General features: G+C 30.0%; 1 protein-coding gene across 1 annotated transcript in view; it reads left to right on the forward strand.

Moving 5' to 3' along the window:
• The window catches only part of LOC142325378 (ribosomal protein S6 kinase delta-1), a 69,850-nt gene that overhangs the window by 10,349 nt on the left and 35,953 nt on the right, over positions 1 to 23,548 (forward strand). The window contains exons 2-6 of the mRNA XM_075367076.1: positions 7,685 to 7,842; positions 10,491 to 10,602; positions 12,830 to 12,939; positions 16,676 to 16,775; positions 22,765 to 22,888. Of these exons, the coding sequence (XP_075223191.1) occupies positions 7,685 to 7,842; positions 10,491 to 10,602; positions 12,830 to 12,939; positions 16,676 to 16,775; positions 22,765 to 22,888 (604 nt within the window). The remainder of the gene's footprint in view (positions 1 to 7,684; positions 7,843 to 10,490; positions 10,603 to 12,829; positions 12,940 to 16,675; positions 16,776 to 22,764; positions 22,889 to 23,548) is intronic.

Here is a 23,548-nt window from a genome sequence, read left to right on the forward strand (position 1 = left end):
CATGGTCCGATTTTCGGTGATTACTTGGAAAAGCAATGCTCTATCAACAACCTGTACTACTCAGCCATGATTGAGAACAAAGTCAAGCCCAAGCCCATATTGAAGAGGAAATGTCCAGGATGGCAGAGGAGAGGTGTGCTTCTTCTTCAAGACAATGCTCGACCTTATACGGCAGAACTGATGCTGGAAACTATTGGCAAAGAAGGTTGGGAGCTCTTATCTCATCCTCCTTTCAGCCTTGACCTTGCCGCTTTGGATTTTTATCTCTTAGGTCCAATGAAAGTTTTGCATGGCATTAAGTTCAATGACAAGGAAGAGGTAAAAAAAAAGTACAAAATTGGCTTCAAGATCAAGGTAAAGAATTCTTCGGTGAGGGGATAAGAAGACTCGTAAAAAGATGGGACATGTGCAGAGAAGTTGGTGGGGATTATGTGGAAAAGTATACAAAAAAATTGTATTTATTTAATAAACCATTTTTTGCTGTACAGCTATTTGTCTGTTTAATTATTGAATGACCCTTGTATAAATTAATTATAAATATGGTTTGAATATAGATTTTACAGCATTTAAAAATCTTTGAGTGGTCATTAATAAGGTAATAAGCTTTTTATCTATTTCATATGAGTAAATTGTTATGTGCTGATAGAAAAAAATCTATAGTTTTTTATTCCCATCAAGGTTCTTATTGTATTTTATTCTTAATATTTCATCCATCTCATCTTATTAAAAATAAGTGCAAAGGATACCTGAGGTTGTGATAATAAAAAAAAATTATTATGCTTTTCCTTATAATACAGTGTTCAAAAAGTGGCACAGCCTTATGGGAAAATTAGTAAGTTACAGTAGTTATTGAAACTGGCCTCCATTTTGCGATTCACATAGTTGAATATGACATTGCATGCTCTTAAACACATGTAACGTTTGTTGAGGAATTGCAGTGACACATTGTTCACTTTCACTCTGCAATTTGCAACTATGTGAGGATGAATTTTGTAAGCAGCATCCGTAAGGTATCCCTACAAGGAAACATCAGGAGGGGATAAATCAGGAGACTGAGGGGGCCACAATCCTTTGAAGTCACTTGTCAATGAAAACATTGGTCCAAAAAAGTCATAGTGTTGTTGGCTGTATGAGCCGTAGCACATGTACTCTAGCTGGTCTGCAGGTATAGTGTTTACAGATTATTGCACATCTGTATGCATCACTCACTGTTCACTGTGCCATGAAATAATGTCATGCAGATTCACTTACATGACATTGCCCATCAAACACCCTTTTTTGTCTTGAATTCTGAGCATTCACAAATCTATCAAGGTGGAACCATGCCTTGTCAGGCTAAAACCAAACATCTAGTTCTTCCCCATCTGGCATTACAGATGACATGAACCACTGCCAGAAAACTATGGGTCAATCCATTTGAAGTGACCCAGGGGTGCTTGCTTGACCAATTAAAAAAAAAACTGAAACTTACCTGCTTCTTTCCTAAATGTTTCAGGACCTTAAAACTATTATTTTTTTAAATCTTTTATTTAAGCAGTCTACCTGTGGCGGTCATTTTTGTTATGGTTTGCTCACCTATTTTAGTGATTATAAGGGTTTAACTAAAAAGCTATTGGTCCTGGAAGGATCAAACAAAAAGCAATTTATTCATGTTTTTCAAGATAAAAGATTGGTCCAGTGGTTTATTTACCTATCTTTCTTCTTTGTACGAGAAAATTACCAGTAAAGTTGAACTTGAAAAACAGTGAAATTTCACTTTTGTTAATATTTTCAAGAGGCAGGGATGGCATAAACAGTTTGAATTATTTTTTTATATGTAGATATATGTTAGTAGTTTTACCATAAATAATATTAATGGTGATATACTTACCCCTAAAATTTTATGAATTTTTGAAAACTAATCTTTTTTTAAAAATTCAAATTTTGGATTCAAATAACTCTGATGGAGCTGGTGATAAACATTTCAAATTTGCATAACTTGCAGTGTTTTTGTAGATGTTTATGTCAAATAAAAAGGTTTCTTGTGTATTGTACTAATAAAAAGTTATAACCTCTTAAAAATCATGAAAAACTTGTTAAAAGTGATACCATTTTGACTTACTAAATAAGTGTTCAAAGGGGGTTTCATGTTTTCTTGGCACTTTAATATTTTTATACTTATTACTGAAGTTTAAATAGCCTTGTTGGAACCATTTAACTGCAGTGTTCATGTTATAACAGGCACTTGAAGTCATTTGCAGTCGTCGTCAGAATTCATGTTGCAATATGCCCATTTATGCTTGTTGCATCATTTAGCTTTGCAGTTACAGACTAGTCAGCCTGACATTAGGCAGTGATCTGTTCACATCTTTACCAAGTGTCTCAAATTTCATCCTTTGTTTGGAAGTTTTAAATAATTAAGTTTTACTTAATAACATTATATTTGCAAATTTTAAAATGAGTTAAATGAAGAGTGTCACTCTTCATTTACAGTGTCATAAAGCAGTAATGGTGGAGTGCCAAAAGAACTCATTAAAATTTATGAATTTAGTGATGAAAACCAACAACTTATTTTTTTTACGCGTTAATTCAGATGTCACTAGTGTTTGTATATATGAAAAAAAGTCTTTGACAAAATTCAGTCTCTTGTATGAACAGTTCTGTTGTGACCTTTGGAGAACTCATAAAAAATCAGTTAAGAAAAACTTAAGACAAATGACATTAGAGGAAGCTCTTAACACATTTTTCCAAATTTAAATTTAGTTCCTGAAATGTCTTTTTGTGTTTACTGTTTCAAAAGTATTTTTTCTAGCAGAACAAAAAAATATATGAATGCCAAGACTAAAAGCAATACATTGACCAACATCACAATTACTGCAATAACTGCATCATTTATTAAATTATGAACAATTGGATGCTGCTTGTAGCATTTTGGGTGTATCACTCCATCAAAATTGAAAAAATTAAACATGATCAAAGGCCATCAGCATTAAAATTTAAAATAAATAAGGTATCTGAAAAATTAAAAAAGAATCTTGAATAGGATTTAGTAACGTCACAATTAAAAAAAAATTGTGTTATTTTATGAAGATGACAATAATAGCAGGTTGTGTCCTGGTAAAAAGGATTGTGTTAAAGACTCTATTGCTTGTATGTATGACAATCAGTGGTGGATAGAAGTGGTAGATATTAGCCTCCAAAATTACAATGTGCAGGTTCATTTTTTCCACCCAGCTGGACCACGTACATCATTTCAAAAGTCTCAACAAGACAAAGTGTGGGGTACCGATCTGCAAAGAGTCCTGAGAAAGTTGACATCACTTGAACTAACTACAGTGACGGTTCCTTCTTACATAATTTCAAGAGAATTATGAAAAGAGACATCACAGCTGTTTAACCACACTAAATAATAAATTTTCATTGCAACAAAAGCAGGTTATTTCATTAAAGAATATAAAAATTTTACTTATAATTTGTTTTTTCTTCGGTAGTGCTTACAAAAATAAACCAATATAAAAATAAAAATGAATACTTGAAAAATGTTGTAGGCTACTCATTGAAATCTCAGTTTGGGTAAGTTTTACAAACATTTATGAATCGAAATTGTATAAAGTTACAGGTACTGGTTAATTTATCATTAAATTATGACCTATCATTAATAACATTGATAGACAAAAAAAATTTTTTTAATGTTTCTTTAAGTGTGATACCATTTCTTGAATTGCTTTTTGCGTACATTACAGATCTGTAAATACAATATTTTATCACTCTTGTCTGTTTACCTAATTTGTTTACATTTTGACAAAATATAATAAATATTCTCCCTTCAATTATAAATAAATTATTTTACCATTAAACATTATCTGGCGAATCTATTCAGATTAGAATCCATAAAACTATATTAAAATAGTTAATAAAAAAACTGACATTCTTCTTATAATTTTAATAATTAAGATTGTAAAACTTATTGAACTTAAAGAAGAAAATATTAATTTATTATATTATTGAAATATATTTACATATTTAAAACATTACAAAAACTAGTTGCAGGATGAATTACATGAATACTAATTATTTAAGCTATTAATAAATTTATTGGTAGTATATAATTTCATTTGTGTATTTTAATGCATATTAAATTTATAAAATATAATTTTAAAAAACTATCTAAAAAATATTGAAAAATCAACTTGAACATCATAGGGGCTAAATATAAAAACATATGTAAAATATTTAAAGTGCAAAGAAGACAAGAAATCCCCTTATTTAGTGAGTCAACATGGTATCACTTTTAACAGGTTTTTCATGATTTTTAAGAGGTTATAACTTTTTTATTAGTACAATCACAAAAAAACCTTTTTATTTGCCATTAACATCTACAAAAACACTGCAAGTTACGCAAATTTGAAATTTTTTATCACCAGCTCCATCAGAGTTATTTGAAGCCAAAATTTGAATTTTGAAAAAAGATTAGTTTTCAAAAATTCATAAAATTTTAGGGGTAAGTATATCACCATTAATATTATTTATGTTAAAACTACTAACATATACCTACATATAAAAAAATAATTCAAACTGTGAATGCCATCCCTGCCTCTTGAAAAAATTAACAAAAGTGAAATTTCACCGTTTTTCATGTTCAACTTTACTGGTAATTTTCTCATACAAAGAAGAAAGATAGGTAAATAAACTACTGGACCAATCTTTTATCTTGAGAAAGCATGAATAAATTGCCTTTTGTTTCATACTTCTAGGACCAATAGCTTTTTAGTTAAACCCTTATAATCACAAAAATAGGTGTGCTCACCGTAACAGAAATGGCCACCACAGGTAAACTGCTTAAATAAAAAATTAGTTTTAAGGTCCTGAAACATATTGAAAACAAGTGGGTAAGTTTCAGTTTTTTTTTAATTAGTCAAGCAACCAGCTTATGTTTTTTTGGGTCACTTCAAATGGATGGATCCGTGCGCATTTTCCAGTGTCTGCAGATAACAACTTGTGAACAACACGAATTCTGTACAGATGCATTTTTAAACTCTTATACAATGCTGTGTGGGGTCTACCAATAGAGAAACCAGACTAGCTAGATAGGTGTTGACAGACTTTTAGGACTAACAGAATATGCAGCTTTGCATATCGATCAGCTTTCCTGTTTTTAGCACTTTTTGTTCTACCAATTTTGGCAGCATCTACCACATTCTTATCAGAACTTGCTGTAGAACTGCTTGATGGAGGACTTGCTTGGTGCGTTCACACCATACTTTTATCTGAAGGCATTCTGGGACAGGGCATAATTGGCACATCTAACATATTGGGAGACAATAAATATTTCTGCTGCATTGTGTAACCATTTTTTTCTCAATTAAACCTGCAACAAAAGAAGGAAACATTCTACTACCATAAGGTTGTGTCACTTTTTGAACAACCTGTATTTCATGACTATTTGTGTTGTATACTGATAATATGAGGTTGGACATGCTACAGATGTATTATAACAAAGAAGATGAAATTGTGGGTGAAATTATAAACATTATCTGTAATTGCATTTTTTCTTATTTTTTATATGTGTTTATCATATTTCATTATTTTTAATAAACTTTTAAGTGTTATCATTTGTTTTTTGTTCTGATATGACGAAAAATACCTTAGAATACCAACTGCTTTAATACATAAATCAAAATTTTTATCCACTTTTAGATTTCATTGAGAAATTCTTTATCAGATCAATTTTTTTTCCTGAAAGTAACTTCAGTTTCCTAAAAAATAAATATCAGGTAGTGTAAGGTCAGGAAAGTAATGGAAATTGGAAGTATTCATGAATTTTCCAATTGATCTATCAGTTTTCTTACATGTCACCATAAATTGGCTTAGAATTACAGATATACAGTCACCGCCAAGTAACTGCGAGCTTGGAGTGGTGACGATTACTACCCAACGTAAGTTGCATCATGTTTATGCTACTAAGAGATTACTGATGATGGTGTACCAGTGTTTCAGAGAACAGTATTAAAACAGTGATGTGCAGGCTGATCATCCAAGCTTGCTGTTACGTGGCAGCTACTGTACATTTTCACTCTTGAGAGGTGTCAGTAAAAGTATTTGAACTAGCTAGAATATTATGTTGAAAGAAATAACTTTAATTGTAGTATGAATTTTATTGTGGTATTAATTAAAATGAAATTGTGTTTTTATTTCAAATGTACCATATTTAATAAACTGCTCTCTTAAAATTATCTGTGTTCGTTTAAAATTGATGAGATTCCTTAATAAATAAAAGTAATTAATTCAACAACTTGCGATCAGTTTCTTATTATAAATGTCTTATATTTTATCTTATCCTGTCACAACAGGTTCATTCCCTGTTTTTGGAGTATACTATTATAAATGTGACTTAAAATTATGTTAAAAAAAAAAATTGGCTGGCCTACCAAATATTTGGGAAGTTGAATCCAAAATAACTGTTTACATCTACATACATACAAGGGTGATCAACTCAATATGGCCACAATTGGGATTTCAGAGACTATAAGTTTTATAAAAAACTTTAAATGGGGAGCCTTCCCTAGATTTTCCCTACATTAAAAATACAGCATTTCCATTTTTGAGATCTTTGCCCTTTTTCCAATATGGCATCCAGCTTCATTATTTGAAATGAACATCTCATATCCTAATCTCATCTCTGCTTTTTAGCCAATTAAGCTTAAAAGCATGAGGTTTCCATTTGAAATAATGAATAGGGCCACTGCCATATTGGAAGAAGGGTGAAGATTTCAAAAATGGTAATACTGTATTTTAATGTGGGGAAATATCTAGGGAAACTTCCCCATTTAGTTTCAAATAAAACTCTCTCTTTCTCTCTCCCATCTGTCCTCTGCCTGTGCTTCTGTCTCTCTCTCTGTGTGTGTGTGTGTGTGTATGTGCACATGCGCATGTTATTTTTTAATGATATGTAAATCGTAATATTCTGTTTCAACTATCAGTAGTCAATCAATCAAATTACTCTTACTTTTATTTTTTGCTAACATTGTAATCAAAATGTATTTTAACTGATTATGAAATTATCATTTGTATTTGTAATAATAACACAAGTCATTATAGCAAATCTTTTAACAGTATAAACTTGTGTTAATTTAACACTTGTGAAATTAAAAATTTCCATTCATAGTTTCTGTTTTTTGATAAACAGTGAAACTTGATAAGAAAAACTATTTTTTATTAAAATTGTAACCAATCTAAAAAATGTTTCTAATATTGTGGATCTTAAATCAGACTTCATTTTTGTGTACTGTTGGGAAATCTATCAAGCTGTTCTTTGTATAACTTCTTATGATCTAGCTCTGCTTTGTACTAACAATGTTTTGTCTGAAGAATTTGTAAAAATGATGTTCTAGCTAGACATTTCTTTAATAAACCTGATAGTAAGTTTATGTAGTAAAAAATTATAATTTTATTCCTACTAACTTAGAATAAGATGTTACCAACTTCCTTATCTGTTTACTCATTGGGACTATTTGAATTGTTTAGGTACTTTATGTCTTAAAAAGATTTTCAAAATGTCTAGAAATGTCATTCTTAGAGAAAAAACCAAATGGAAAATGTTACTTCATAAAAAGGAAAAAAGAAGGTGCATAAAAATATATTGTATAAGGATTATTAAGGAATGTATTTAAAAAAAGCTTGTTGTTAATGAACATTTTATTTTTAGGTATTTCCCAAAAAACATCCTGAGGCAGTTACAAAAATTGTTGTCTGGAAAAGATACAATGATTTCAAAAAACTTCATAAAGAACTTAAACTTAAATATCAAAAACTGCAGTTACCTGACAAATTTCCACCATTTGTTAAAGCAAAATTTTTTAAGAGGTAAGATTCATTTGATAACAGTAATAGCCAATTTTGTTGTTAAATAATAATAAATATTTTTGTTTATATAAAGAATTAAACTGATGTTAAATAGCATTTACAAAGTTAATTTTTCTTTTAATTTGTACTTATATGTATTTCTGTTTTTAAGTATGTGATTACCTGTATTTCTGATAAGCTGTTATCAGAACTGCTTATGGCATTAAATTAAAAAAAAAAAGTATAATTTATTTTTACGTATGGACTTCAATTTATCGGATGTTTAACTTCTTTGTTTACAGCAAACTGTAACTTAATTGCTTTCAGTTTAGAATGATGGTTTGACTGAATGAGTAATGTTATTTTTGTTTACTAAGTAATGAATTATGAATTAGTTTTATTTTATTTGTTTTGTACTCTTTCATTTATTTGATGTAAATTAGATGAATTAACATAGAGCAGTAATGTATAATTTTGTGGTCAGTTGTGTCAGTATTATTAGCCAAATTAAAAATTTTTGAAAAAATAGATTAAAAATTCTGAATATTATTTTCCATTAATCATGCTATTAGTATGTTCTAGCTCTTGGTTGTTTTCTAGTTTGTCATTTAATAATTGTAAACCTACTTGCTGTAGTATCAACTCTGAAATGTTCATGTTTACATGTACAAATAATTTTTCCCGTTTATAACCATAAATATTAATAATATTTAACCATTAATTAATAAACCGTATTTTATTTTCCCACAGTCTTTTATAAAAGAATGTTGCTTCTCATACATTTATATTTTTATCATATGAGTCATGGTTGTTTTTGTAAAGGTATTATTTTTAATTTATTGCTTTAACATGGTTTAGGAACAAAGTAATATATTTTATTCATCTCAATCTTTCTGGATTGTAATTAAAATTCTCATTCAAATTTATTTACCTATTTTTTTTTTTTGTATTTCTTTCATTTTTAGTCATCCTGCTCACAGGTCTTTCTTATCTTCTTTCAAATAAAACTTATGTTTTTTGTATCCCTTCCGTCTTTCACCTTTTGTGTATGGACCTTAACTTCTCAATCTCACTTATTCTACTTTTAGCATCTTGATATCATTTCTTTTACATATCTATTTCTCTCTCATGCATAGTCCCCCCTCTCTTTCCTTATGTATTTTTAATATTAAATTAAACAAGTGATTAATTATAAGCTTCAGCTGTATTTTTTATTGTTGATTGTAGAATATAGTACACATCACTTGAAATTTTCTTGGTACGTCATCTCTGCAACTGGATGGAATCGTGTTAATTATGGGATCAGTTAATATTTTTACACAAAAGATTCTACATATGGATTGTACTATATACAGTGTTCTAGAAAGTTTAGGGACAGACCTAAAAAAAAACTTTTGAAAGAAAGTGGTTTTAATGATACAAAATAGGAAAATTATGTAATCTTTTTACAGTACATGGTTAACCAGTTAGTAGGCCCTCCCTTAGCTTTGTAGCAGTCCTTCATTCTCTTTGGTACGGAGTCGATAAGCTTCAAACACTCATATTTGGTAATGTTCTGCCAAATCTGCATCAACAATAAACTTCAGCTCAGTCTTATTCTTAGGCTTTTGTGACTAGACATTGAGCTATCATATCTCTGAGAAGTTATATGCCTCCAAGCCTCTAACCTGCCAAGTCAAGCCTTACTGTAAATTTTGTGTTGCTTTTTAGTCCGATAATTTAGCAAGGGTTTGCAGAGTGCAGAAAAAGAGTTCATACCTACTTCCCGAAGCTTTGAACATACAGTAGACACATAAATATTGAGATTTTTGTCATCTTCCTTCATAACAGACAATAAGTCACTACAACTTGGATTTTAGTATTTATGATTTAAAATTAAAAACTTTCGATCCTGATGAGGCGAGGTTTTACGCAGCCTGCCACTTTGCAGAGCTTCAATGATGTTGTTGCTTAAAATGTTTCACTGTGTTCTCAACACATGTTTTAGACACATTAAGTTTAAATGCTATTGATCAGTATGAGTTACCCCACTCGTGCAAACCAATAATTTGCCACTTAGTATCATACAATCTCACATTTCTGCAGAATTTACTTTCACAAAACAGTAAAAAGTGTGGAGAGGTTATAAACAGTGGTCTGAGACAACAACAAGGTCATGAGAGAATTGGTGTATAGCCAATCCGTCACAAACAAGACATGGAGAAAACAGCTATGCAGTCAGTTATTGTGGAATGAGAATGCCCAATTTTGCCATCGAATTTCCTGAAAAAATAATTTGAGAGGCAACCAAATGAGTAGGGACTTTTTGTCTCCAGGTTGTATTATTATTTTATTATCACTAATGTCATAATAAAACTGGAGTAAAAATTTCATAGCTGTAGGACTAACATTTTTTGAGAAGAAAAATTTTAATCTGAAAAACTTGGTTTTTTAGCCCTGTTTTAAAAATGAAAAAAAATTATCTCCAAAAGTATTAGAGCTAGAGCAGTGAAATTTTTACTGAAAACCCATTATTAGGGTGCCAAATAACATCATTGACTGAAATGCAGTTAGTTTAATGTTAGAAATGGATTTGATGAAATGTAGGCTTATCCCTAAACTTTATGGCAACACTAGATTTCATATTTGATTTTTAGTTAATTTATTGGTTATTTTTCTATTTGTTTTAGATTTGAAGATGATGTAATTGAGGAACGTCGGCAAGCAGCTTTAGTTTTATTAGAATTTGTTGCGCAACATTCTTCACTTTTTACTTCAGATGTTTTTGTTAAATTTTTTCAGGTAAATAATTTCACTAAAAAATATTGATTCACATCGTATTTTGTAGTTCAGATCAATATTTGTTTGAGAATTTTCCGTGTTTACATCCACTTGCTATTGGTTTATTACAACTGATAAAATTCAACTGGAGTAAAGTGATGAATAGGTTGCATATAACAGTATTTCTTATTGCTGTTAACCATTCATGCATTTTTAATGCTATCTTACTTCATATAAATAGTACTAAAAATAAATAAATAGACTATATTATTTACTGCAATTTTATGTAAGCTTTTCTATTCTATTACTTATAAATTTGAATTGTGTTAGTAAGATAATTATAATTCTACATTTGTTCTTTCTCATAAACAGTAATGATTTTTAAAATTTGCAATTTTTAAAGTATTTAACAGATATAAATCCATGTATTTATCTTTATTAGAAATACTGTGTTAATTCCTGACTAATTCAACATATTTTACTTAATTAAACAGCAATATTTATTTATTGATAAAATTCACTAAAAATATTTTACTAGTTGTTTTGTGTTTATTCTGTTAATATAAAATAAAGATAGGCATTAAACTTTCAAAAAAGATAAAATATATGTTTTATAGAAACTAATTGTTAATGTTCATATTTACTGATTTTACTGACACCCAATTGATTAATTGGTCTGTACTATATTCTGGAAGTCTGCAGATATTTAGTTCAGTTTTCTTTATTTGAAGTTTATAGGGAGCTCCATTGATTGTTTATGTAGTGAGCAATGATTGTCATGAGGTAATTAGGTATCAGTACTTTGTTACCTCTCTTAATTGTCTGGCCAGAATGTGCTGTAAATTAGAATCCAACAATAATATTATAGGTAGTTAAGACATCAGTAAGCCTTTAGCATCAAAGTATAGCTGATTTAACTAGGTCTCAAACAGTTATTCTATGCAGAGGAAAGCAAATGGCGTTAACTGCACCACTCTTGATACAAACTCAATTTCTTATAAAAACCTCTAATACTGATAGTAAGTGATACTTTTCACCAGTGATAAATTTATTTACCAATATTTTATATTAATTCTTAAAACTATCTGCTAATTTTACATTTAAGTTTCAATAAATAAAGTGTATATTTCAGTGAATATTTTTTAATCAGTAAATGCTGCAATTATGTGAAAATTTTATATAAACTCTACTGAATTTTTTAAAATATTTATAGATTATGTAATTTATCTTAATTAATTTTTCATGTACAATATAATTGTTATTTATGTTGTTCTGTTAATTTATTTCAATTTCCAGAAATATTTGTTAATTTTTAGCTACTTAGCTTAAGTTGATGCTAGCTTTGCTCTCTACATCAGATGAAGCTAATGAATCCTCTATGCAATATTGGTTGTGTTAGTAGAATTGTGGGGAACCTTGGATTACTGTACATTCATCAAAAATTTATCAGCTATGCTGATTGAGAAAAATAGTAAAAGCCTATGCACAGTAGCGTAAAGTTGAAATTTGTTTAATTTCAGTTAAAGAAACATATTCCATGATTTTCCTTCTTTTCTAAAACTTTTATGTCATTATCAGTACTTTTTTGTTCATAGTTTTATATTCACTCCTGTTTTGAAGTACACTTCCGAATTGGATATGAGATGAGAGATTATTTGCCGGACTAAGCAAAACAAACAGTATAATTTAAAAAAGTTTCAGGTGTTTTAATATTCCAGATGTGAAGCAGTTTTTGTTATAAAAAAACTCATTCAAATAATGCTAATTTCTAATTTTTCTCTTTGTTCAACTGTGATCCATAAATAAACAGAAGCAAATAAGGAGTATTTTAAAATTAGATTCATTGTTTTTTGGAGTACAGTGTTAGTAATAATTTAAAAGAAAGTACCTGAAGTATATAATCAAAATGTATTTTTGTGTGCGTTTTCCCTATTAGCTTTCGTAATCTGGAAATAACAAGTCGGCAAGTTAATGCCAGGATGGCAAGCTGGATTCTAGATCAGTTTGTCTCTTATTCAGTTCCTTGCAAGGTTTTTATTTTTTCACCTGCTGTTTCATCTATCCCATCGTCTTGTTAAGGTCTGTTTAAACAAGGTCACATTAATAAAATTCAGTATTCTATCCCAACCAAGGAGAGTTGTGTATAATTTTATTGTAACAATTTTTAAAGCCTTTTTTGTATTATTCTTTCATAATAGTATTGAATATCACTGAAAGAAAATTTACTTTTGCAATAATATTTTTTCAGTGTGGTTATTCGGTAAATAGTACAACTGGTTCCATTGAGAAAATAGAGCCTTGTCAGAATGGAATTTTTCAACCATTTCCTGTTGACAGTTCTTGGTCTCCAACATTTCAGTAAGTCAAATTAATGAATTTTTCTTATCTGTTGGATGAATCTTTGTACTTTTATTTTACAGAAGTTATTGTAGAGAAAAACTGTTCATTCAATGACAATGAAACTTTTTGAGGGTAAAGTTGGCTACCTTGGCAACACAATCAGCTGTTTGATCATAATTAATCTAAATATAACTTCTTTTGTTGATTTTAAAATGTCAGCTCCGCTTGAAATATGTATGCCGAAAGAGCAGCGTTCAGTGGTAAGATTTTTGCTGTCAGAAGTTATGAAACCGGCTGAAATTTACTCAGAAATGTTGAAACAGTATGGTAAAACCAACAGTAACATATATAAGTGGGTGGAACAGTTTAATTCGGCCAGAACATGTGTGACTGATCTCCATCACTCTGGAAGACCAGTTGAAGCTTTGACTACTGCACTTCAAAATTGCACAAAAGATCTTATTCACGAAGACAAGTGGGTCAAAATTTTCCAAATTGCTCCACATGCTCCAACAGAAAGTGAGTCTCATGATAAGGCAAAAACATCAGGGTGCTCCCTCAAAAGGTGTGATTCTCTTTGTTCAGCGTATTTCTACTAAGAGTAGTTCGCATCCTGCTAGTTCTAAGTTTGGCCGCTTGGTTGGAGAGTGCTTACTCAACACTCGGCTGCGGGATGTGCTAGCGGCAAGTCGTTGCTCGAACAGAGTTAACCTTTCCATGATTCCGAATGATAGGCGTTCGGAATATTATGCTTTAATATGTACTTGTGTGTTACCTTTATTAATTCATTTATTCAGCCATATTATGTGTGTTAATAGTAATAAGTGTTTTATGTTAATATAATAAGATTTTTCAGCAATTAAACTGATGTGTTCATGTTTGGGCTTGGTTCAAAATGTATGCTTTGAGGTAAAGACTGATTGCAGCTGCAATCAATTTTAATTTTAATTTCCAATAAAAATTAAAATCTTTTACTGGTTGACTTTTTGTAAAGATAATTTTAAACAATTAAAATACATGTTTTTTTGTGTTTTTTTTTTTATTTCTCTTGTCATCATAAAATTTAGTTAATTTTCAATATTTTTTTTATTTTTCTTTGATATATGATCAGTTTTGTTATAAATAATTGTGTATGCGTGTGCGTGTGTAGTATTTTATAAATAAATAAATAAAAACAGTAAACTAATTCATCTGTTAATATCACTAATTTTTACATTCAAAGATGTCATGCTGTATTTATACTAAATTTAAGAAACAGAGCTTGGTTTTTATATACTTTGTATATTTATTTGTTTGTAAATATAAATAAAACATTATTTACAACGCATTATTTTTGGTAAAAGACATTAGTAAAAGATTAAGACTATTGCTAGTATACAAGTTAATGATGTGGTCTGAATTGCAACATAAAAACATTAAAAAATCTCAGAAACAAATATTGTTTGTTTGTTTCACCACCTAAGCTTTCGAACGGCACGGATGTTGTCAGCTGTGAGACTTTACCTTGGGCGTCGATCGTGATCTCATTTTCTACACTTTCTTTGACCACCCTTAAATTGTCTGGCCCTTGTATATATTCGGTTCTGGGACAGTGTAGCATCCCCAAACGGTACCTTTAAACGAGAGTTAAAATTTCCGCGGATTTAACACCTTTATATGTTGTGCAACAGATGACGGAACTTCTTGATCACACATGACTGTACTGATGACAGAATAGAACAAAGTAGCTAACCAAGCTGGTTCCCTGTCTGTAACACGCTAAACATTAACCTTCTTTAATTAACATTAAATATACAAATTATGTACAGTACTTGGGAGGAATAGTAAGCTTTCAACTTTTTAGTGTTTCTTTTTTTATTTTTTTTATCAGAGCTCATATTAAAGATTAAAATGGGTGGGACACTAACCATAAAGTACAAAAAAGAACCTGTTAACCTTCATTTACAAGCTAAGCATGTAAATAAAAATTTGTTATTTACTATGTTTTTGGTTAATTATGTACAACTTATTCCTTTTATTGCATTTATTCACAACCTTCCATCTTAAAAAAATTAACTTCAAAGTAATCTGTTTAGAATTAAATATTCATTTTGCTCAGTAAACCTGTAAAAAAAAATATTTAATAACTTTTTCACATTTTAAACTTATTTAAATATGTAATATTATTTAAAAAGTTATGTTGCAAAAAAAAAAAAAATATATATATATATATATATACAAATGAAAAATGGCATAAATATCTATATATTTACACTAGCATCCCCTGTTGCTGCTTTGCCCATGTTTGAAACAGAATTTCAATGCATTACTTGCATTTCATGTTGCAGTCAATTTTTTTTATTTTATGTTTTTTAGTGTTGTAACCAGAGGCAGATGCAGCCACTGCATTACACAGTGCTGGTGGCTGTGTTGATTGAGCTGCTGCACCGCACACCATCACACCCCTTAAAAAATCAATATTCAAAAAACGTTGAAAATGGTTTTTAAATATATAGCTGAAGAATATTTGCAAGCCAAAAACAAAAGTAGATCATCTCCAATACATCTTCACTCATGTTGTATGATTACTTGCATTTTTTGCTGTGGTCAGAGGATATTTAGCCAGTCATAGCTTGATTCACTTGTCCTTCATGTCTAGAGGGCTCTGTCCCTTGGATCCTGCTGTGTTCATTAAACTCATGCTTATGAGAATAATAATGATAAATAAAAATTAAATCTGTTCAATTTATAAAAAATATCAGTATATTGTAATTTCTTCAGAGCAACGGTTTGGTCAGAACAAGACCTAAAACTTTGAGTGATCTAAGAATGTGGTTTCCAAAACAGTCAGTCTCCATCTTAAAAATATTAGTTACAGCTGGTTACAAAATATATTTTGTTCGGTTATTAGTGTTACTGGACAAACATCACTAGGAGATGACTGTACTTCGTTTCTCTTCTTTTCTTTTTAACTTTTGAATTACTTTTATTTTGTGTTTTTTAGTCAAGTAACTGGAGGCAGTTGCAGCCAGTTGCATCACACATAAAGTAACAATGGCTGTATTGGTTGAGCCACCGTGCTGTACACTGTTGCACCCCTTAAAAAATCAAAATTAAAAACCCAAAAATGGTTTTTAAAAGATTTTTATCTGAAGAGTATTTGCAAACTTAAACCAAGTGAATATCTTTGTTAGTATAGTTGGAACTGGGAAAATTTGCAATCATTTTTCAAATGTTTTTTACCCTTCTCCCCTTTAAAGGTCGAATTAAAAAAAAATCTAGAAATTGGTTTTTAGATATTTACATGAAAATTACACACACCAAAATCAAGTTTGTATTTTCATTTGTTATAGAGAAATTAAAAATATAGTAAATTTCATTGTTACTCCATTTTAACCCTTTAAACTCAGAATTTCAAAAAATCCTTTCTTATTATGCGCTTACACCTTAAGAAGAACTGGTGTATAAATTTTCATCAATTTATCTTCAGTAGTTTTTGGTGGGTGTTGATAAATTAGTCAGTCAGGACAAGTTGCTTTATTGGTACAGAAGATTAGTGCTCAATTATAACTATGGTACACCCTCAGTTCACATCTTTTAATATTGATGGTGATGGTAGATTTTTAAATACAGTTTTTCAATCTCAAGTTATAAAAAACATTCATCTTATTCTAAATTGGGTTTACAATATAAGTATTAACATTTAAAAATAATTACTATATTATATAAATGTAGAAATATTATTTACAGGGTATATAACTTATATATGTTTTAGGAAAAGAGAAAATTTGGATCCCATTCCTATTATAAGTTCTGAAGATGATGTAACAAGTTTTACAACTGATACTGATTCTGCCATAAGCTCTCCTTTACAAGTTAGTAATGTAAAATATTATTTTTGTAGCTATGTTGTTAGTTTTAATCATTCAGGTTATAAATAATTTTCTGCTTTGGTATTATAATTTTTTATTTAAGGTATTAAAATTGATATTTATATCTTAATTTAATCACTGAACATGTCATTAGTTTGATAGTCAGTAATTACACAAAATATTTTGTTTAAATAATTGCATGTAAATTTAGTTAAATATATAATGAAATGTTTTTAATATTAATGTCTTAAGCAGACATACCTTTAATTGCTCTGACAATACTTTTTTAGTCACCAGTACTTTGTCAGTGTCAGTTTGTCATACTTTTAATTGTTCTGAACTTTTTGTATTATTTATATAGATGTCTTCCTCTATGAATCATGAGACCTTGCCAATGGTGAGGGAGCTTGAGTGCTCAGTGATACAGAGTAGCTGGACTAAAGGTGCAACCACATTGGAGAGGTACCTGTTGAGAGCCAGACTAAGGAATGATTCCTGAAAGAGGGCAGCAGCTCTCAGTAGTTGTTAAGGGCGTAGGTCAGGAGGACTTAAACGGTCATATCAACATCACTCAATCTTCTGAGTTCTGCGCAGCTGAAAGCAATGGAAAACTACAGCTGCTTTTTTCTAAGAAATTGTAACTGTATTTTATTGTAACAAAGATGGAGGCGCCTTCCTTGGTAAAATATTCCGGTGGTAAACTAGTCCCCTGTTCGGATCTCCAGGTGGGAACTACTAAGGAAGGTGTCACCAGAAAATTAAAAAATAACATTCTATGAGTCGGAGCGTGGAATGTTAGAAGTCTAAAAGGTTGGTAGGTTAGAAAATTTAAAGAAGGAAATAAATGGATAGATTAAATATAGAAGTAGTAGGAATTAGCGAGGTTCGGTGGGAAGAAGAAAACAACTTTTGTTCACGTGATTTTGTAATGAACAAGAAGATAGAGAAGACAGTAGAGTATTTCAAAATGTATAGCGATAGAATCATTGTAATAAGGATAAAATCAAAACCTATGCTGACGATTATTAATGTCTATATGCCTGCAAGTGCCCATGATAATGGTGAGGTAGAGTGTGTATATGAAGAAATTGATGAAGTAATTAAACACATAAAAAGAGATGAAAATTTAATAATGATTGGGAGATTGGAATGCAAGCATTGAAAAAGGCAAGGAAGGAAATATTGTGGGTGAATATGGGCTGGGCAAAAGGAGTGAAAGAGGGGACCGACTTACATAGTTTTGTATGAAGTATAATTTAGTAATTGCCAACACCCAATTTAAAAATCATAATAGAAGAATATACACATGGAAAAAGCCACGTGATACTGCAAGGTATCAGATAGATTATATCGTGGTTAAGCAAAGATTTAGAAATCAACTTATCAGCTGCAAAGCTTTCCCTGGAGCAGATTGATAGTGACCTTAATTTAATGATAATGAAATGTACATTGGGGTTTAAAAACCTGAAGAAAAAGTGTCAGTTGAATCGTTGGAATTTAGAGAAACTTGATGAAGAGGAGGTAAAGAAGATTTTTGAGGAGGATATAGCAAGAGATATGAGTAAAAGAGATAAGGTAGAAAATGTAGAAGAATGGGAGAATGTTAAAAAGGAAATTCTTAAATCAGCAGAAGCGAACTTAGGCGGAACAAAGAGAACGGGTGGAAAACCTTGGATGTCAGAGGACATATTGCAGCTGATGGATGAATGTAGAAAATATAAGAATGCTAGTGATGAAAAAAGTAAAAGGAATTATTGACAATTAAGAAATACTATAAACAGTAAGTGAAATCTAGCAAAATAAGAGTGGATTAAAGAAAAGTGTTTAGAAGTGGAAAGAGAAATGAACATTGGTAAAATAGACGGAGCATACAGGAAAGTTAAGGAAAATGTTTTGGTACATAAATAAAAATTTAGCAATGTGTTAATCAAAGATGGTACACCAATTTATAATACAAAAGGAAAGGTCGACAGGTGGGTGGAATATATTGAAGAGTTATACAGAGGAAATGAATTGGAAAATGGTGTTATAGAGGAAAAAGAGGAAGTCAAAGAGAATGAAAGGGGAGAAACAGTACTGAGATCTGAATTTAAGAGAACATTAAAAGATTTGAATGGCAGAAAGGCTCCTGGAATAGACGTAATACCTGCAGAATTACTGTGCAGTGCAGGTGAGGAAGCAACAGACAGATATTATACAAACTGGTGTGTAATATTTATAAAAAAAGTGGTTGCATCAGACTCCAAAAAGAGTGTTATAGTCATGATACCAAAGAAAGCAGGAGCAGATAAATGTGAAGAATACAGAACAATTAGCTTAACTAGTCATGCATCAAAAGTCTTAACTAGAACTCTTTACGTAAGAATTGAGAGAAGAGTGGAAGAAGTTTTAGAAGACCAATTTGGTTTCAGGAAAAGTATAGGGACAAGGGAAACAATTTTAGTGCTGAGATTAATAGTAGAAGGAAGATTAATCCAAAATAAACCAACATACTTGGCATTTATAGACCTAGAAAAGGCATTTAATAACGTAGACTGGAATAAAATGTTCAGCATATTAAAAAAATTAGGATTCAAATATAAGATAGAAGAACAGTTGCTAACATTTACATGAACCAAATAGCACCATAATAATTGAAGAACATAAGAAAGAATCTGTAATAAAAACGGGAGTCTGAAAAGAATGTTTCCTATCCCCGCTACTTTTTAATCTTTACATAGAACTAGCAGTTAATTGTGCAATTAATTTGTGTACTCGTGGAGTATGTGTTTATTAGTGACTATGTTATTAATTTATTGATCAATGTTAAAGAACAATTTAAATCCAGAGTAACAGTACAAGGTGAAAAGATAAAGATGCTATGATTTGCTGATTATATAGTAAGTCTAGCTGAGAGTAAAAAAGATTTAGAAGAAACAATGAACGGCATGGATGAAGTCCTATGAAAACTACCGCATGAAAATAAACAAGAACTAAACGAAACTAATGAAATGTAGTAGAAACAATATGACCATTGAATTTAAAAGTAGGAAGAAAAAAGATTATGGAAGTAGAAGAATTTTGTTATTTGGGAAGTAGAATTACTAAAGATGGATGAAGCTGGAGCAATATAAAATGCCAAATAGCACAGGGGAAACAAGCCTTCAGTCAGAAATATAATTTGTTTATATCAAAAATTAATTTAAATCTCAGTAAAACAATTTTGTAAGTATATGTTTGGAGCGTAGCTTTATATGGAAGTGAAACTTTGGACGATCGGAAGAAAAGATAGAAGCTTTTGAAGTGTGGTTCTCTAAGAGAATGTTAAAAATCAGATGGGTGGATAAGTGACAAATGAAGAGATGTTGCAGTAAATCGACGAAGAAAGAAGCATTTGGAAAAATATAGATAAAAGAAAAGACAGATTTATAGGCCACATATTAAGGCAACCTGGGGTAGTTGCTTTAATATTGGAAGGACAGGTAGGGGAAAAAATTGTGCAAGCAGGCAACATTTGGAATTGTAAAATAAATTGTTACGGATGTAGGAGGTAGGGGTATACTAGATAGGGAATCTTGGAGAGCTGCATCAAACCAGTCAAATGACTGAAGACAAAAAATAAATAAATGTTTGTCACCATTAATCATTTCTTGATTATATAATTGCTTATAAAATATAGCAATATTTTATTTTTAATATGATTTTAGGTAAAAGATATAATGCAAAAAGAAAACTATTATTATGTAAACCTATATGAGTTATTATTATAAAAAATCTATGTATGGTTATGATGAGTATGGCAAAATTAAATATTAATAAAAATTTGAAATTGTTTATTTTTTGTTGTACATATTCTTTTCATTTCATTTGTATTTATAATTTTATCAATTTACTGATACAACTTAGTTTCATTAAACTATTGTGTGATAAACTTTGTATTTGAAAATCATTTGAGGTCATCATAAATTTTTGATTTCCAGAGTTTTAATTTTGTTCACCATCTTAAGATAAAATCTCCCGTAAAAAAATACATTACAAAGTTATATAACCAAATTTTTCACTAATAAAGCAAGTAATGCATAACATACTAAGCTAAATACAACTTTTTTTACTTAAAAACAACTTATGTAAAAAATAGAAGGCAAAAAGTGCACACTAATGAAAAAAAATCAATAATTTTAAATAAGAGGGCTGTCAACTTGAATTTTTTTTTAAATTCTCATCCTTAGTTTTGCATGATTATGAAAAAACATAAACCAGAAACAAGAACGATCATGAAGGATGAAAGTAACTACTTATATTAAGTTCAATTTTCTTTTATTAGTGAAATTATAGACTGTCTGAAAAATGACTATACATTTTCTAAAATGTGTTGCATGACTCACTGTGTTCTTACAAAAGCCCATCCATCTCATTTTTTTTCTTTTTATATTTATTTTCCCCAACTTTTTTGATGTTAAGTGTGTAAGATTGAACAGGAATTTTACAGCTAGATAATTGTTTTTAAAAATTCCATGGGTTGATTGGTATTTATACATCAGATAATGAACTGTGAAATTGTTTGAATAGAACCATTTCCATCTCATGAATTTAAATTGTAAGCCTCAATTGATTGTGGTATTTCATTGTTTAAACACATGGTTAAATGATAAAAATATTTTTCCAACTTTTTTTACTTAAGAACCAAAATGTTTGATTTAGATCTATACATCATGTTAAAACAGTCAATATTTCATCTTTAAAATCCTGAGTAAAAGAGAAAACGTTTTAAATATTTTTTGGTAGTGGTGGTTCAAATTCAATAATTATCTTTTCTAACACTGATTGTTGTGTAATGGTAATTTTTGAAATTAAAACTAAAAATGTGTTGTCAATTTTTCTGATTTGACTCAAATCCTGAAAACAATTTCATTTTCAAAGCAGGTGGGAATCCAGTGGCTAATATCTGCTTCTTATTAGTTTTAAATATTTCCTGTTGTCATTGATTTCTGTCGTCATTGTATTAGTGCTGTAATATGGTAGGCATTGTGTTCTTGTAAAATTATAATAATACCATGTTAGTGAATGTTCATGTGACATTGTTGCAATTCAGAATTTATTTTTTACAAATGCAAGAAGTTACAAAAAAATGTCACTATTCGATAGTTAATCTTGACTTGACCTAAAGTAAAAACACTAGTAGTACATTTAAAAACAAATCGTTCTTCATTTTGAAATCTACACTCATTTACAATAAAAAACATCAAATCAAGTTGTTTTCAACAAAATTGTGTAAATATTTTTACGATTTTACAAATGTAAGAAGTTAAAAAAAGTCACTAATTGATGGTCAATTTTGACTTGGCCTTGAAACACCTATTTGTCATTTGAAAAATACAGGTGTTAAATTCTGGATTTTCCTTAAATGTTGGTAAAGAGAGAGAGACATTAATTTCACCTGAAAAAATACAATAAAACATTATGTTTGGTGAAGATTTCCATGCAATCATTTCTATGAAGATACATGCTGTTGTTGAAGATGACGTCTGTAGTGGTGACTTGTATGCTATCATTCCACTACACCCATTCAGAGCAGTTTTTGCGCATGATCTGAAAATGCATAGTGTTTACCAACACAATTCAAAAAATGTTACCAGCACCGATTGTGTTAGCATAATGTAATATCTCTGAAGCACCCACATAACCTCTTGGTATGAATTTTATTTATTTCCTCAGTTGATATCAACTCTAAAAGGAAGGTTATTTTCAACATGCTGATATCTTCATTATTAGGGTGATGAAGCAATAGAAAGAGGCTTCTAAGAATGGGTTCCAGAAATGTATCAAAAACTTTATGAATGGGTTGTCAAAACTAAACTGCTTTGAAGAAAATGTAATTAAACCTTCTTTAGTATACACTGTCATCTTAAAATAAATGTTGTCTGGGAGTTTCTGAAAATACCTTATTATAGTTATAAATAATCATACCTTGAGTGAATTGTGAACTTCTTTTCATTGATAATTTTTGTTTTAGAGTAGTGTGGATTTCTCATGGCCAGTTGTTGATGGTGACAGTTCAGATAAAGAGCATCATGTAAAGAATAGATTTGATTTTACCGTAACTGGACATGATATACAAGAGACTGCTAATAAACGAGGTAATAAATAATTTTTGTCATTCTTAAATTATCTTTTACTGTTATATTTGTTTTTTGAAGTCAGTGAAATGTAATGAGTTTTAAATAATTTCATTCACACAATACACTTTGTAGAATTAGGTGATCGATCTTTCATTGATTATTAGATAGATGAAGGTCCTTCTGTATTTGCTGTTACTCTTTAAAAAGGTAAACATTCAGTTCACTATCAGAATTTCAAACAAAATATAAAAAACAGTGCTACAGAGTAAAAATGCACGTTAAACTACAATGTATTGTATGTAACAAATATGAAATTGGATCAATCAGATGAATATTTAACCTCTGTTACAAAAAAATACTTAAAAAGGATTACACACAAAAATGAAATCCATTTTTACAAATTACTTACTGTAAATTAGTTTTAAAAAGTTATTAAACTTCTCAAACTGACCTCTGTATGGATGTGGTTGATTCTTGCCATACTTCTGCACTGTTCTGTTAGCTTCCCACTTATACGTTCCATGTTACTTCTCAGGTGAATGTTACATCATGTTTTTTATCTATGGTATTTAAGATAAAAACCTATACAATGCCTTAAATATTTACATTTATCTTATGAAAGAGTGGAGTAATGAGAGTTATGTAAGTTTATGTATGTGCTTGGTATTTAGTAGTGAG

Source organism: Lycorma delicatula, chromosome 5 (genome assembly GCF_047948215.1).
Source record: "Lycorma delicatula isolate Av1 chromosome 5, ASM4794821v1, whole genome shotgun sequence".
NCBI lineage: Eukaryota > Metazoa > Arthropoda > Insecta > Hemiptera > Fulgoridae > Lycorma > Lycorma delicatula.